General features: G+C 41.1%; 1 protein-coding gene across 3 annotated transcripts in view; it reads left to right on the top strand.

Moving 5' to 3' along the window:
• Positions 1-17,298, top strand: part of DOCK5 (dedicator of cytokinesis 5) — a 62,002-nt gene that overhangs the window by 20,102 nt on the left and 24,602 nt on the right. For all 3 annotated transcript variants that reach the window (XM_015882882.2, XM_015882883.1, XM_032448842.1), the window contains exons 6-28: positions 1,214-1,362; positions 2,241-2,376; positions 2,524-2,681; positions 3,337-3,418; positions 3,720-3,849; positions 4,581-4,653; positions 6,108-6,250; positions 6,589-6,714; positions 7,263-7,387; positions 7,719-7,817; positions 7,961-8,033; positions 8,173-8,276; positions 8,930-9,122; positions 9,669-9,766; positions 10,244-10,333; positions 10,769-10,869; positions 12,819-12,953; positions 13,313-13,424; positions 14,420-14,490; positions 15,198-15,304; positions 15,636-15,772; positions 16,073-16,168; positions 16,642-16,740. In XM_015882882.2, the coding sequence (XP_015738368.1) occupies positions 1,214-1,362; positions 2,241-2,376; positions 2,524-2,681; positions 3,337-3,418; positions 3,720-3,849; positions 4,581-4,653; positions 6,108-6,250; positions 6,589-6,714; positions 7,263-7,387; positions 7,719-7,817; positions 7,961-8,033; positions 8,173-8,276; positions 8,930-9,122; positions 9,669-9,766; positions 10,244-10,333; positions 10,769-10,869; positions 12,819-12,953; positions 13,313-13,424; positions 14,420-14,490; positions 15,198-15,304; positions 15,636-15,772; positions 16,073-16,168; positions 16,642-16,740 (2,637 nt within the window). The remainder of the gene's footprint in view (positions 1-1,213; positions 1,363-2,240; positions 2,377-2,523; positions 2,682-3,336; positions 3,419-3,719; positions 3,850-4,580; positions 4,654-6,107; positions 6,251-6,588; positions 6,715-7,262; positions 7,388-7,718; positions 7,818-7,960; positions 8,034-8,172; positions 8,277-8,929; positions 9,123-9,668; positions 9,767-10,243; positions 10,334-10,768; positions 10,870-12,818; positions 12,954-13,312; positions 13,425-14,419; positions 14,491-15,197; positions 15,305-15,635; positions 15,773-16,072; positions 16,169-16,641; positions 16,741-17,298) is intronic.

Below are 17,298 nucleotides of genomic sequence, written 5' to 3'. Positions count from 1 at the left end.
CTTTGGGCTTATGGGGCAAAATTTGTATCATTTCATCTTCTGTCTGCTTTACAGAACGGGGCAGTATCTTCAGTCAGCCTCTCTGTCAGGTGTGTGTGAGCAGTTGGAGCTCATAGTTAAACATTAACAGCTTTGATACCACACAGTGCCATTAGTCAGCTGTTGGTGACTGTCCCAGCAGTACATAATTGACCAGTTCCTGCTAGCTGTTGGTAGAAAAAAGTCCCACTCTTAATGACCATTTTGGAGCTGTATAACCATAAACTTTGTCCCAGCAGACCAAAGATGATGTAAGTTGATCTGTGGCCTTTTACTTCTGAAAACGGGCTGCCCTTGATGCTCCACATGGGTCAGAAATGTTGTTGTGCCCAGCTAACTGAGTGGTGGTGAGTGAGGATAAAGCCTGACTTCCTTCTTCTGTCTGACAGATGATGCTTTGAAAGGCTTTATTACTTATCTAAGCATGTTCTGCTGCAAATATGGTTATCACATCATTATCCACTTTGTAATTACACGGTCAGGCTTGGAATCCCAAGCTCTATGAAGGAGATGTGCCGGTAGGGTAACTAATTTCAAGAGGCTGGAACCAGTTAATTGCATTAAAAGTATTTTCATTAATCAGAGATGATGACAGTAGAAATGGGAGAAGGAAACTTAACAACGCAGGTTTCGATCTCCTTTTAGACACTTGATAATTACAGATGCTGCATTCATAACAAAAGATGAATGGCAGAGTCAAATGAATACCTTGGGTAGACTGGGCAGATGGTACCTGGGAAGCTTCCTTTATTCACATGGTCTTGTTGCATTATTCGGCTGGTCTCTGGGTTTGACCAATTGTAGACCTTTCAGAAAACTGTTGCAATTCTGCCTGTACTTGAAAGCATTGTGTGATTCAAGACTTCATTGCACGAAGTTCTGTGCAAATGCAAACAAAAATGAGTGCTCTGAAGAGCAGATAATCTTCACCTTTATTTGCTGATAGGCTCCAGTCAGGGAGATTATCGTGTTTCGACAGAGCTACTCTGGTTTCCATGAGACTCTTGTCTGGAGGTCAGGCATGGGCACAGCAATACACGTGTGAGTTAGTGCTGGGCAGGAGATGAACCTTGAAGCAGTGTGTGGATGCTGACGCTGTATCTCAAATACTGCTGTGTTTGGTTGTAGTTTTTGGGTTGTTATTAGCTTGAAATGGTCCCTTTTCTTCCTCTAGGATAACAAAACAACACAGTTTCGTCATGTCCAGCAATTGACTTACAGCCTGATAGAGTGGAGATCACAGATACTATCTGGGACTCTTCCCAAAGATGAACTGGCTGAACTCAAGAAGAAAGTCACTGCGAAAATTGACTATGGCAACAGGTAAACCTCCAAACTACATGCAGAGGGCAGGGGGAGCATCCCAGATCCCACTGCAGGCTCTGGAACTGTGTTTTGAGGTTGGATGTGAGTGGCCATTAATACAAAATGATGTAAAGAAGCACACAAGAAGGGTGCTGAATCAGGCTTTATGTTTTGCCTTGGAAAGGAGATGATAACAGCTTTGTGTTCCCATCAGAACGTGGCTAATCTGACAGGTGGGCATGTGGCAGTTGGTTTTTCATATGCCAGCATTCTCTTTATATTTGGCAGCAAAGCTTACCTGTCTTAATTCTGCAGCAATGCTGGCTCATGATTGCGTTTCCCATGGAGCACAATTTGTGCCTGGCTGACTGGAGCCACGATTTGGATGCTGGTTGTGAACTAAACTGCTTTATCAGCAACTGAGTAATACAATCCTACAGGCCACCAAAACTACATCTTTCATTGGTTTATACAGAATAGGGATTGTCTCCAATACTCATTTATCTACCTGTCAGACTTGATTCAGGTCAAATAAGTCAATTAAGAAGAAGGCTTACGGCAAAGAATAATGATTAGCTACAGCCCGTGAGCTTCATAGAAATACCCATCATTTTATATTAAATATTTTCAGGTGAGAACAAGGAAGATGTCATCTTAGCATAAAGTTACATGGCTAATTATTTTTCCCTTTAATGGGAAAACTTGAGTACTGGGGGATGAGGAAGCTGTTTCTGGGTGGGAAAACCATTAATGTGTTTGTTAGAAGGAATAGTGTCAATGAATATTGGCTGCCTGGAGCAGCCCACAGCTTGATCTGTCATTTGTGCTCTCTCAGTCACCTTTGCTTCTTACATATTGTGTTTCTGCTTTTGTCCTCTGATTTACATGCTACTCAGGATCCTGGGTTTGGACCTGGTTGTACGAGATGACAATGGGAACATCTTGGACCCAGATGAAACCAGCACAATCTCCCTTTTCAAAGCCCATGAAACTGCATCCAAAAGGATTGATGAAAGAATCCAGGAAGAAAAGGTACGTCTCTTACTGCTGGCTTTACCCTCCTCAAGGAACCAGTACCTGCTGTATTTATACATTCCTCTTAGGGATACTGTGCTACTTTGGCAGCAGAACTAAAATGTTTTATGTTGTTTTTAATGGGAGTACTGTTCTTCTTTGCAGTCTCTGCAACAGAATTTGGAACTCCGAGGGCAGCCAATATTTAACACAACACACACATACAGCCTCTATGTAAACTTCAAGAATTTCGTCTGTAACATTGGAGAAGATGCAGAGCTGCTAATGAGCCTCTATGACCCTGATCTCTCCAAATTCATCAGGTAGGGTGTAGGGCTTCTTTGTATATACGTGTGCAGTTTAGTCATTCTGAAGAAGCCAATGCAAGTTAGAAAGCAAGAGTCAGCAGAGAAGTGTTTTCAGTTCTTCTGGTTGCTGATCCAATAGTGATTTGGAAGGGGGTTGTTTAATTTCAACTAAGTGAAGATCATGAGCACTTGTGCTCTGCTTGTTAAAGCTGGGATTTTCTATGGTACAGTAGTGAAATCCCAGATAGTCTCTTTTATGTTCTTTGATTTCCCTATTATTTTCACTGATTTGAGGCATTTGATTCATTGCTTCCCTTTTAATGATGTATGCACACGTTGTTTTCTGTCAGCTTAGTGCATGTTCACTCTTAAAAGCTGGCTAACTCGTGCCAGTCATGGAAGACAGGAGGAATAAGGAGGTGTTTATGTGTCAGGCACCGTCTGTCTCCATCGCTGAAGTTATCAGGTGTGGAGATGTAGTCATTTACAAGTGAAAGTAACTGGGAAAACCCATTCCCCCTATGCCTGATTTCTGCCTTCAGTGAAATCAGCCTCTTCAGAATGTAGAATATTTTGGCAGGTCTTTTCAAGCACTCCTAAAAGATCAAAATACTTTTGGATACTAGGAATGTCAGATGTTGATTTTTGCTTTGTTTTGCTTCATTTGCAGTGAAAATTACCTTGTTCGTTGGGGCAGTAATGGGATGCCCAAGGAAATTGAGAAGCTAAATAACCTTCAAGCAGTCTTTACTGTAAGTTGTTGTATTTACAGCCTGGATATTCTTCCCCACACTGCAGACATTGGAGTTGGGAATTCTTTCTGCTTCTTGCCTCTCTGCTTCTAGTGGAGGTGGCAATTTAGGTTGGTTTTATGGGCACTTAAGATTTCATGTCTGGCCTCAGAGGAATGCTCCTGTAAAGTATTTTTTGAAGAGTAGATTTCCTTTTAAGTGCATACGGTCCAGCAAAACAAAAAGCCTTTTGCTCTCTGTCCTCTTCTCCCCCTCATTTATAAAGCAGATTGATGTAACTTTTATTTTTAATAACTTCCAGGATTTAAGCAGTTCGGATTTGATCAGGCCAAAAATCAGCTTGGTGTGTCAGATTGTGAGAGTGGGGCATATGGAGCTGAAAGATGGGAAGAAACACACGTGTGGGCTCCGGAGACCTTTTGGTGTGGCAGGTATGACAAATTCAGACGCAGGAAAGAAGAGCATGGTTCAGTGGTTGGGAAGTTGAATTAGGAAACATAGGCTGTATGCCAGCAAAGCCTGTTAACCCCTTCATGTCAGCATCTCTTGAGGACTGAGAATATGATGCTGAGCTGTTCTGTACTCCTTTGAGATCTTCTAGTCTTCACATCTATGAAGGTGACATGCTGTCAGTGCTCGCTTTTTGCTTTGTCTCCACCTAAATAGATAACATGCTGCTGTCACTACAGTGGATTTTTCAGATCTTTGAAAAAGAGGGATTTGCTCTTCACACCTAATAGGATAAAGATGGATTTTTTCCAAAGGAGCTTTGGTGAACGAGACATCCAATTCCTGTTCAGTTGCTGTGATTGCTTGTGAAGAGCATTGCTTGAGATCTGTGGGGAAAACAGTTTCAAAATAGCATTTGAAAACTAAATGTTTGGAGGTTTTTTTGCCTTAAAATGCCTGAATCCCACCTGTGGTTGGTTTTTTGTTTTTTATCATAGAGAATATTCATGTTCACCCCCATTTGCTGACTTAAGCATTGATAAAAATACACTTGTTTAAAAGTTAGAACGGTGAGAGCGGCCTTCTGCATTGCTGTCATGAGTGGCATTGGACCAAAACAAGCAGCTATTGTTTCCATTCTGATAGGGAGAGCTCTCTCTGTATTCTCTTTAGCCACTTGGCAGAACTGTGTGTTGGATTTGTGTTGTTGCAGTGATGGACATAACAGATATCATACATGGGAAGGTGGATGATGAGGAAAAGCAACATTTTATTCCATTTCAGCAGTAAGTATTATGCTTCAGAGTTCATCACATATCTGGCTCATTTAAGGCACTTGTCCTTCAAAGAAGGACAAATTTGTATGGGAGCCTGGCAGCTTACCAAGGTCTCTACAAATAGATTAGCTAATGGCAGTAGTCAGCTTGTTGGAGGAAAAGATTTTTGTCAGTCCTCTGATGCTTTTGTTCCCCTGGATATACATGTCTATACAGTAGGTTACTTAGGGAGTCTTGGCAGTGCTGCTGGAGTTGGTAGGGATATCTACCATGTGAAGGAAGAAAGGAGAGCAGAGAGCAAAATAATGTGGGGTCTGGGGGATGTGACTTTAAAAACTGTTGTGGAAGTGAGGCAAGATTGTGAGGAGCACCTGAGCAGGCAGGGAGAACAGCTTCTTGTGGTCAGCATTATGTGGCTCTCTGGGCATTGCCAGCCTGTAGCTTTCCAGGCTGCCTGGTAAGAGTGAGTCAGAAAAGAGTCAAGAAAGAGATTTCTTCCTCTTCCTGGAAAAGAAATTCAAGCCCCGCTGTGGTGTGCATTTCTGTAATGCTAGAACTTGTGTGTGCTCCACCTGCTCTCCCATTGCTCACTTTTTCAGCCCATTACAGTAATTAGAATGGAGCTTGTTTGGCTAGACTCAGCTTATTACTGTCCTAAATATAGCGATCCATTCGGTAGCTTATGTTGTTGCAAGGTATTTTTAGGGGAGGCTGTTGTATGTCCCTGCCATTTTAGCACCTGCAAGACTGCAAAGAAGGGTGTATTTTAATTTGCAGAACAACGAGTCTCTTTTATCCTACCCCCTCCCATTTTTCCTCTGTTATAATCAGATTGAGTTTAGACCCAAATCTGGTCACCTCTAAAGGGGTGGGGAGTCTGTGGGGATGTTTGAATATTCATTACTGATGGTGTGGGAACAGGAGTGTAGTCTGGCTCTAGATCCAGGCTCACTAGATGTGTTTGCTAGGGACAGTTTCAACACTCTGGTGTTATTAGTCATGTTAATTTAAGGCTATTAATGAACATAATCTCCTGGGGACATCTCTGAGGCACAGCTGAAGACAGTTCACCTAATGGGACCAAAAGACCCCATATGCTGAGCAGTTTTCCTGCATGGTTCTGCATAGCTGTAACTGCTTTACAAGGCAGTCTGGATGGAAAAGGGAACAAAGTAGAACTGGCTGCCTTTGTGGTTGTCCTGAGGGCTGCTGGTTCAGCATGGTACAAATGTATTCACAGAGCTTTTAATTAGGCACATGTTACTTATTCTTATCCTAGACTAGCACTGATGAGAGTTTAGATGGGTTTTTATCAGTTGGGTTTAGGCAGGTGAAGAAAAAGTCTGAATTTAGAAATAATTACACTACTTGGAAAGCAGTTAGCTGTTGGCCAGCCCTTGTCTCACAGAGCCCGTGCTTGATGTTAGTTTATCCACTTCCCAGTCTGTTGTTGTTATTCTCAGGATTGCCATGGAAACATACATCAGACAGCGACAGCTAATTATGTCCCCGCTGATAACTTCCCATGTGATTGGAGAAAATGAGCCCCTCACTTCTGTCTTCAACAAAGTCATCGCTGCAAAGGAAGTGAATCATAAAGGCCAAGGTACAGCAGTCAGGCAGGACATGAAAAGCTGGTGTGGGGAAAGGTTCCTCTTGCTTACAGAGGAAAGTAAATGGCTCATGAAAGTCCAGAGATCGATGTTTACTGGAGTTTGCTGTCTTCACCAAGCTAAACCAATGATCTTTGTACTAATGGCTGTTATCCCAGCACTTTCAGAGCTAGAAAGATTAAAAACGGGATCTGTTCTTAATTGAGTGGAATGAAACCCTCCTTTTCTAGCTGGTGCTTTCTATAGATGTCATTTTATTTTCTCAATGTGTTATTTTCTTATATGTCTGGTTCTTACCCCTAGTAAGTGAATGTTACCCTTCTTTCCTTAGGTCTTTGGGTCTCCCTGAAGCTGCTCCCTGGTGACCTAGCGCAGGTTCAGAAGGATTTTTCCCACCTTGTAGACAGATCGACTGCTGTGGCTCGCAAAATGGGATTCCCTGAGATAATTCTTCCTGGTAGGTCCCATATTCTTTCACTGGCCTGTAGAGTAAAACATGTGAAATTCTTGAATTTCTGCTGTGAACAGATTGATATCAAAGATAGCTTAAAACCAGCTTGTTTTTACTTTTCTTGATGTTCCAAATCTTTTTTCTTTGATGAAAATGCTTTCTTTGAGTAGTCTAGAAAAACAATAGCATCAGTACTCCTTGGAGGTGAATCTCTGTTTAGTCAGAGAGGTCATTTTGTTGCTTATGGATCTGACCCTGCTTTGCTTTATCCATTGGGAACTGCTATAGAGCTATACAGCCCACTGCATTTAAAAAGGTGTTACATAAAGGCAGAGGTCTCTGAAAGAAAAAAAGAGAGTGGTACATTGTAAAAACTTTTCTATAATTGGAAATGAAGGTGAGATAGTGTGGTGTTGGGTGCCATGAGTATCTGTTATTAATAGCTATGAAGAGGAGAAGGATGATGTGTTGCCCTGTGATGTTAAATATTAACTGGGGAACTTCTGTGACTCTCCATACAAGAAGAAGAACTCACTGAGTGCTGTGGATTTTAGGTGATGTTCGAAATGATATCTACGTCACCCTGATACAAGGGGAGTTTGACAAAGGGAAGAAGAAGACTCCTAAGAATGTAGAAGTCACCATGTCTGTACACGATGAAGATGGCAATCTCCAAGAGGTATGATGGCCTTTGCAGAAGAGAACAAAGCTGCTTGTTTGGATAGGTGGTAGCTCTGGTGCATAGGATCTTTTGCATTCTTCAACTGTATGCAAGGACTGCATGATAATGAGCTAGAGAGATTACAGGAGATTCCAATGAGTACATTTGAAGTCACTAATTTTTTATGTTGCTAGCAGATGTGAGTAAGAAAAGAAGTGACTAAGTTCACTTGACCGTAAAACATAGATTTTGAGCAACTCTTTCAACCCAAAATACCTTCTTTTATTGTCTTTCATTCTAGACCTCACCTTTTCTTTTTTCTTCCTTCCCTTATTTTTGTTTTCCAAAGAAAGCTATCCATCCTGGTGCTGGTTATGAAGGTGTCTCTGAGTATAAGTCTGTTGTTTATTATCAAGTCAAGCAACCATACTGGTATGAAACTGTAAAGGTAAGAGTGTCTCATTTCTAATCTTGTTTCTTTGAATAGAAAAAATAAATGACCTTATTTAAAGTCAGTTAATTAAAATCATATAAAACTAATTTGAAAACATAATGTCCTGTAAATTGATGATGATGTCCTATCATTTATAGGTGTCCATTGCAATAGAGGAAGTCAGTCGTTGCCATTTAAGGTTCACCTTTCGTCATCGGTCATCACAGGAATGTGAGTATCCAAAGAGAAGGCCAGCAGAAACACTGCACTCTTCCTACTCCATTGAGATTTTCTGAGTTTCTACCATTGGTGTAATGTTTGTATTCTGCTTGCCTAATTCCTAATAATTTTTTTTGCTTTCTACTTACAGCTAGGGATAAGTCTGAGAGGGCTTTTGGCATGGCCTTTGTGAAACTGATGAATGCAGATGGAACAACACTACAGGATGGCAAACACAACTTGATTATTTACAAGGTAGCTCTGGCATAGGCAGTCCTCGCTTTGGTGTGAATGATGAAAGTATCTCTTTTGACTGACTTTATATTTTCCAAGCAATGTAAACACTGTTGTTTCGTTGCAGACGTGTTAAATAATTTCTTTTACAATGATGGTAGAGCAGCCTCTTTTTGTAAGTTACCATCAGCACAGCTTTAAAGGATTGGTTTTCTGACTTGTTAGGCACAAATCTGGTACATACTAGTGTGTGTATGTAGAGTCCTTTCACGTTATTCACCTGGACAACAAGCAGCAAACAGGCCTGGTGAACACCTCATTTAGATGATCAGTGTGTCAGGGAGAGAGATGTGGTGCCTTTCATCACATCAAGAGGAAGAAGCTAATGTATTGCTGTAGAAGGCTACAGCATGATGGGGTGGGTTGAACTCCTGCATTGTGTGGCTTGATTCACTCTCTCGAAGAGCTGAGTTCATTGGTAGTGTGTGGGCAACTTCTATTCCTTAAAGTCAGAAGTCCAAACAGTGTAAGTAAGTGACTATAGACATGAAAATGTATTGAAAGCCTTCTGTGGCCATCCCTGTGCTTAAATGGTTAATGTATCTGCAGATGAGAGCTGCAAGAGTTCAGAGATGTTTGAGATAACCCTCCTTATTCTTGTGGTCAACCAACAGGGTGATAACAAGAAAATGGAAGATGCAAAAAGCTATTTAACTCTTCCTTATACAAAAGTGGAAATGGAGGAGAAGGAGACCTCCTCAGGGAAAAGCCTGCACCATCTAGCCAACTTTACACCCAACAAAGACAGTACGAAAGACAGCTTCCAGATTGCCACTTTAATCTGCTCTACCAAACTCACCCAGAATGGTAGGTCTTGTATTAGCATCCCAGTGGTGTCATGCTGTATATTTGAATTTAAAAGGGCAATTTCTTCCTGCAGATGTCTGTGGCATTGTGGCACATGTGAGCTTAGTGCTTTAAGTTTAATCTTGCTGCTTCACTCATCAGTGACAGCCCAACCCCAGCATTGCTGGCATCAGTATTGCCATTATTTGCTTTAGAGTTCCTGCTCTAAAGCAAACACAGAGCAAAGCACAAGAAAAGTCATATACTCTTATAAGTGTCCTGGCTTGAGGTATCTTCTGCTGAGTGAATGAGAATCTTGCATATTTATCTACTGAATGCTTTATGTTATCAAAGTACACCAAGGTTTTCCATTAATAGCAAAGCTAACTTTCTTGCCAAGACAAAAGAGCCACCTCAAGGTAATTTTCTGTACAACACAGTGTGACTTTTCCTTGTAAGCTGATTCTAAAAATAACCTCTAATACTTATTCTGTACTGTTCTGCAGCCATTAAGTCAGCTGTGTTGTTGTAATCTGTTTCTAATTGCTGATGTTCTGTCCTTGCTAGTTGACCTGCTGGGTTTGTTGAACTGGCGTTCCAACTCTCAGAACATTGCCCACAACTTGAGGAAGTTAATGGAGGTGGAAGGAGGAGAAATTGTGAAGGTATACATAGAGATTCGAGTCTCCTTGTTGTGCAGGAACTTAAATGCTTTGATGGCTTATCATTGTCTTGTACATAAAAGCTCCATGTATGGGATAGAGATAGCTGGTCTTCTAGCTGCTGAGTAATGGCAGAACAAAAAGTATATGCTTTGATGACACGGATTTAGCTTACTGCAAGCTTTATTAAATAGCTCTTCTGGATGGTTGTGCTTTTGCACAACAGGCTGATTAAAAAGGCAGTAGAGCAGAAATAATAAGATCCTCCTTGCTCTTATAACTGAGAATGGGATGGTCATCATGACCAGCATGTGAATGAACACAGGGCTGAGATCCCTTTAAAAATGAACTTTTCTGTATGACTTTTCCAGTTCAACTGAGCTAGGAAGGAGGGAAAACATGATCCAAAAGAACAGTCTCCTGTGCAGTGTTCCAACAGTAGTGCTTTTTTCTGACTCTTTTTGCTATTTATTCTTCTAGTTTTTGCAAGACACTCTCGATGCACTTTTCAACATAATGATGGAAATGTCAGAAAATGAAACCTATGACTTCCTTGTGTTTGATGCACTGGTGAGTGACTTCTTAGTGGCTTTTGGGTGCTGATCAAGTATGTACTTGATGGTTGAAGAAAAAAAGTGAAGCCAAATATATCCAGTTCACATTGGTTGGGGCCAGTGAGGACAGGGTGCCCTAGCTCTGATATGTGTCATTGTATTAACCAGGACTGAGTGTTACCTTGGAATACAAGTGATCACAATCTCAAGTTCCAGCTTGAAAAGAATGAGTTAGCTTTAAAAAAACAGCCTTCAGCCTTTTTAATCCTATGCAGCCTTCAGTCAGCACATGGACATGTGTAGCATCAGTGTTATTAAAGAGAAATCAACAAGAATCAGGACTCAACAAAACCAATGATGTGATTGGAGACTAAGTTGTGTTGCAGGTAGTAAAGATTGTGTCATCTCTGTGTCATCTCTCTCCTCTTAATTATTCTTTTCTTTTTGGCAGGTATTTATTATTTCTTTGATCGGAGACATCAAGTTCCAGCACTTCAACCCTGTACTTGAAACTTACATTTACAAACACTTCAGTGCAACTCTGGCATACGTGTAAGTGTTGGTAACCACAAACCCACAGACTGACCTTCAGACAGCATCTCTCTGATACTGACGGCAAATTAAACTAATGTGGTCAGAACAGCATAGACCCCAGATGATTGTTTTTTGTCTGCTTTGCTTTTCCTCTGCTTCCAGGAAAGAAAACCCTGCATTTACCTTTTTTACTTTGCTAAAAGCTTCCATTGTCAGAACTCTTTTCTGCAACGACAGGACGCTACTGGCATGGCAAATGCTGTGTTAAGGGCATGTGAATCAGACTCTCTTCTTGACCTGTAGTACTCGCACTTTATTTTGTGCACGTGTGTGTGTTTTACAAAAGGGTCTTTGTGTTTTGCAGCCTGCTTTCCTATCAAAAACAGACTTCTTGCAGTCAGTTTGTATGGAAGATGTCATTGCAAGTCGCTGGGGGAATTGATCAAGGAGGATAAATTCATTAAAAGTCTGATCTAATAAGTATTGTGCTGCTGGAACTATTTTGCCTTGCTGGTATCTACCCACGTCCTTCAAAGTACTTTAAGCAGAAGGAAGTTTGTGCTCTGTACGGCTGCAATCTTTGTAGTATATTTGAATGGTGCTATGGGGAGCAGAAGCAGAGCCATGTGTGGCTAACATTGTGGTTGATGGTAGCAGAACTAAAGTGAAGTTTGCTCTCACCCATCTGCTTACAGCAAGCAGATTGTGGTGGCCACAAACTTTAGAGAAGGGCCAAATGTCGTGATGGGGGGTTAACACACATAGGTTATACTCTACATATCAAAACTCTCAAGTATGTGGCCATTTATTTAGAACAAATTTGCAGTTCTTCACCTTCAGAAATGCAGTTGAGGATGATGGGAGTGATTTCGTTTTCCTGTAGCAGTTGAGTTTTAGGACTTCAAAGCAGTTTAAAGAATTCAGCTCACAATCATTCGTTTTAATTCATCAAGGAAGGAAAAAGCTGATGACACCCAGAATTGATTTACTTACAGATGAAGGCTTATAGTCCTGTTGGGCAGTCTGGTGACTTTGTGTGCTTAAAGTGGGGTATTGGTTGAAGTGCCTATTGTGGATTATGTGCCCAAGGGTGTGTAGGATATTGGAAGAGAGCAACAGATATAGGGTGAGAGCAATATCCAGGTCTCTTGACTCTTCAGCTCCCCTTGCTCTGGAGCCCCTGAGTCCAACAGTGATTACCTTCATGGTAACAAGGAACTCAGAATTTAAAACTCTGGTCAGCAGAGGCAAAAGAAAACAACCAAACTCTGTTTCCCCTCTGGAAATCCCTTCTTATTTTTAATGGTAGGTGTTAATTCTCAGCCCTGAGTATGAAGCCTCTGGCTGGAAATACAGATACAGCAAAGTCCTCCCATCCTGGATTGCTTTCTTCTTCCTTGTCCTGGCTTCACTCACTGTGTGCAAATGATTTGCTTCCCTGTAGCCTGAAGAAAATTTCCCAGAAGAAAACTTCTTTCTCTTTACTATTAATAAACTTCTTTGTCTGCTTAATGGACGTGCTACATCTTAGCTTTGTTGTTGCCTTGTCTTGCTTTCCAGCTTAGCCTGACAATGTAATATTTGCATAATGCCAAGTGAACTATGATATTAGATGGTGTCCTTTGTGTGCTCCATGTGCCAGGGGTTGACAAAGCAGGGAATTGGATGCTGGTAGTGTGGGAAGCAGAGCAAGTGCAAAAGCTGTCGTGTACTTATCTAATGCTCACACGCCACTTGGAGTGCTGGGATTTGTTTAATGAAGGGGATTTTGCATGAAGGGCAATGAGATTCCCATCCTTTGATTCAGGAGAGACTGGATGGTGAATACTATGTGTTATGCAACTTTAGTGTTGCTTGAGACGCACTCCTGTTACCTGATCATTAGATTCCTCTTTGGAATAAGGAAGCTGAATATGCACAGAAATTTTACTCTGTCTTTATTTATTCCCCTTTTTGATTTTCCAAAGGAAACTCACTAAAGTGCTGAACTGTTACGTGGGAAATGCTGATGACTCCAGCAAGACAGAATTGCTGTTTGCTGCTCTGAAAGCTTTGAAATACCTCTTCAGATTCATCGTTCAGTCAAGAATATTGTACCTGAGGTGAGGCTTCGTCATCTTCATCGTGTCTCTTCATGGAAGTCAGTCCTTCCAGTCAGCATCATTGGGGAAAATGCTCCTCAGTTTTATTGAAGCTCATTTTAAGACAGAAATGAGCCACTTGATTCTTGGAACCTAAGTGGATTTTGAGGCATTGGCAGTTAGAGAAATGCATCTTTTCTGTTACAAGTTTCATCAGCAAATTACTCCCATAGTAACTACAGAATCCCAAATGCCATTCATTTCTTTGTAGAAGGAGATAACTGTAAGATGTTCTTCCAAAGTATAAAATTATATCTCAGCTGCTGTGACTGTTATTCCAGATTTACATTTGTGACTACTCCCCTTTCTGTCTTTTATAGGTTTTATGGGAAAAGTGAAGATGGTGATGAATTTAATGATGCAATACGCAAGCTGTTCTTCTCCTTCAATGTCCTCATGGACCGTCCTTTAGAAGAGGCCGTCAAGATTAAGGTATGCATAATTTGCAGGAAGAGCTAATACTTTTTATTACCTCAACTGATACATTTGGGGAAAGGCAGAAAAAGGATCAAGCTTTGAGGTGCATAACCCCATTCAGATGAGTCAGAACAGAATCTTCAGAGTGTCTGTTGTAGTGCTGAATGTGATAGGAAAAAAAAAACCATTTAAACCATAAAGTTTATCAAATGAAGATGAGAGCTTCTGGCTGAAAACCTGACAGCAACTGTTAGGGTGAAAGCTAACAGCTAACTAAGATGTAGCATGAAAGACTCTTCAACCACCATTGCCAAGCCTATGGTTGATGGTGATACAAGTGTTACAACACTGCAAAAATGAACACAATGCTGGAAATGAAAGTACTGAAAAAGCAGATGGTTCCTAAGTGTATCTTAGATTGTATACTTGCTTGTTTTTATGGTCTGGACTGGATTATGTACCTGTATCTGGGCTCTGAGGAGGAGCAGAGCAGCTGGTGCAGTAAGCCTGGCTAGATTACTAAAGGCAATGAGTACTCTAGATGGTTTATTTCACTACTTCTAACCACATGCCTTTCTCTGCTTAAAACAAGGATTGATTTTGGACTACAAATGAGTATTTGGGTCATTTAAAGTCCAGCTTTGATTTTAGTATAAGCAAAGTTCCTGCTGGCAGCAGCCATGGAGCATCGCCCAGAGGCTCACTTTAGTTACGGTTGCATCCAGGTGCTCGGATGCTACATCTGTAAAAGCCATTGTGGGAACTATTTAACATATTCCTCTGTATGTGGACATGCTGAAGGAGCTTGAAGTTGCTGGAGGCTTTTTGGATGCATAGATCTGATTTCATGCCAGAACTGTGCAGGTGTCTGCGTATTTGTTCTTGATAGAGCTGGATTTGCCATGTCAGCCATGGGCATTGCTATTGTGGCATTACACCCTTTCAGGATGAACTACCCAACCTCACTCAGTTTCCATGTGTGCTTTATGTCTCCTTTTTCATTCTTGCAGGGTGCAGCTTTAAAGTATTTGCCGAGCATCATAAACGATGTCAAACTAGTCTTTGACCCTGTTCAACTCAGGTAACCATATTAAGTTTGTCCTGCAGACTCAACTCATCTGCTGGGGGGAAATAAAGGGAAACTTTCCTAAAAACAGCTGCTCTGATTATGATGTGCTCATGCATGTTGTGCATCATTTTATAGGAAGCTCCTCCCAGGGCTCTGGAGGAGCTCAGTATTAATGACACTTTGAATTTCTATTCTTTGGTATACATAGCTTTATCAGGAACCTCCCTTTAGTGCTTCCTTGTTCTCACACAGATAATTTGCTCTCAACAGCAGGCAGACAGCAAATGTAGATGGAATTTAATTTAATGGAGTCTCAGATTAACATGAGTCATCACTCGTGATGAAAGGGGCATCTGGAAGGATGTGCCATTGTGCCTAGCAGTGTTTCAGGCTTCAGCAGTGCAAAATTCTGCTTTCATTTTGTGTGAGACTATCATTATTTTACACTAGCAATAAGGATGTGCAGCATTTCCTATTTATTAGCTTTTATGTCATATCTCTCTTGCAGGCTTTACTTTGAGAGCCTGTTGCCTGCAGTTTCTGGATGCTGTTCAGTTTTACTGATTGCTTTGCTAAGTTTGTAGCAAATAAGTTAATAAGAAAACAGCAGTTCAACACAGAGGCAAAACTGCTCTACTTGCCAAGGCAGTGTAAATGTGGATGGAAGCTCACTGGGTGAAAATGCTGATGCTGTGTTTGCTTTGTGGTTTGCATGTTAGTAACCTCTTCGGCAACTTCATCCAAAGTATTCCTGACAACCAATTGGTTCGACAGAAGCTGAATTGCATGACCAAGATTGTTGAGAGCGATCTGTTTAAGCAGCCTGGTGAGTAGTGAATGGAGGTCTCTGGTTTCTTTATAGAGCTGTGCACCTCTGCAAGCAAAAATATCTTTCACATTTACACATTTAAATCAATCAGTAGCAGTAGTCCACAATCAAATCCATCTGCAGAAATATTCTTTGCCTTTGTGGCTCCAGGACTTGAAACTTTTTGTTGTTCAGCATTTATGATTTGTCTCCCTCAGTGTGTCAGAGTAGATTGAAGTGTATGTTTTGGTGTCAGAGCTAAAGTTAAGAGCAGAAAACTGCAGTGTGTTACCTGTTCATATGGAATGCTGAAGAACCAACAGGGTACGGTGCTGTGTTTCCTTTTCAGAATGCAGAGATGCTATTCTCCCTCTGCTGATTGACCAGCTGAGCGGCCAATTGGATGACAACTCAAACAAACCTGACCATGAGGCCAGCTCACAGCTACTGAGCAGCATACTGGAAGTGCTGGATAGGAAAGATGTGGTAAGCATGAACTCTCAAGGGTGCAAATTAGGGTTAATTCTTTCTTTTCCCTAACTCCTCAAAAAAAAACTGTTCTCAACTTGTGCTGGGGTGAGCCAGTGAAGCTGGAAGAGATGAATTATGCTATTACTTTTCTATGTCAACAGTATTCAAATCAGCTGTTGTTGTGTAGTAAGTTGTCATCTTCGATTCCTTAGATAACAGTTAAGCACTGTCAGGGCAGTCCTCCCATGTCAGGGAGCTTTCTGTTAATCAGTATATATAGAAAATAGTCTGATTTTCCTTTTTGAACATCCCCAGGGGCCCACGGCCAACCACATCCAGCAGATCATGGAACGCCTGCTGAGGAGAATAAACCGCACGGTGATAGGAATGAGCAGACAGTCTCCACACATTGTGAGAGCCCTTTCCTTTCCTTCATTTACTACCTTCCCCTCTGTAATATTGGAATTAATTCTTCTGGGAGGTTTCGGTGTGTAGAGTGGTTTATGAAATCATCACTTCCTGCAGCACTTCTGTGCCACTCCAACATGGCTTCGGGTTGCTGTCTGCGATGGGTATTGGGATACAAAAATATATATATATATATGTATACTTATATGTGTATATATGTACACACACATATATAAAAGTACTCATTCTGATGTTTAGAGGACATGTTTTTCTTGCAGACTGCAACCCCCAGGTGAAAAAGAATTAGGTATTGAACTGGTATGGGGGAGAGGAGAAAGCAGACAGACCCACAATGCCAGGACCTATATGTGCCTAGTGATATTTGACTGGGTGGAACCCTGAGGGCACGTGCTGCATTTTGAGCTTTGGTGCTTAATACAGAAAAGTAATCAAATGTTTTGTTTTTCATATTCTAGGGTATTTTTGTGGCCTGCATGACAGCCATCCTGAGGCAGATGAATGACTACCATTACAACCATTACATAAATACTTTCAAAACCAGGCAGGACATTATTGTAAGTCAGCTTGACTAAGGGATTAGCTCAGTCCATAAGGAATTACTTTCTCCTTCTGAAAGGTCATTTCAAGTTACTGTATTCAGTTTAGGCTGATGAGAGTGCATTTATTAGCAATGTCTTCTGTGTTCCTAGAGCCACAACCACTGGGGATATTTTCACATCACCCTTGCTGGGTGTGGACAGTTGGGTGTGGGGATGGGGATGGATGTTGCTGAGACTCTGGAGCCTGAACTGGAGCATTGGTAGCATTGATAAAAACATGTTTAATAACTTTTTATGTCCCTGCAAGTAGAAGGTCAGGAACCAAAAGAGTGAATGAAGACACTCTCACTGTATGTCTTTTTGATTGTTTCTTTATCTACTTCTTTCTAGTTCATCCCACTTCCCAGTTTAATTAAGAGACCGAAAGCTTTCAAGTGCATCTAAAGGAAAGACAGCAGTTTTGAAAATGTATCTGCATTAATTTCTGAAAACAAGGAGGACTTCTATTAATGAAGTCCTATGGGATAACAGCTAAAACCCTAATACTGAATTCTAATTTAAACCGGAATGCTT

Source organism: Coturnix japonica, chromosome 22 (genome assembly GCF_001577835.2).
Source record: "Coturnix japonica isolate 7356 chromosome 22, Coturnix japonica 2.1, whole genome shotgun sequence".
Taxonomy (NCBI): Eukaryota; Metazoa; Chordata; class Aves; order Galliformes; family Phasianidae; genus Coturnix; species Coturnix japonica.
The sequence above is the reverse complement of the archived record's forward strand: the minus strand, read 5'-3'. Positions and strand labels throughout refer to the sequence as shown.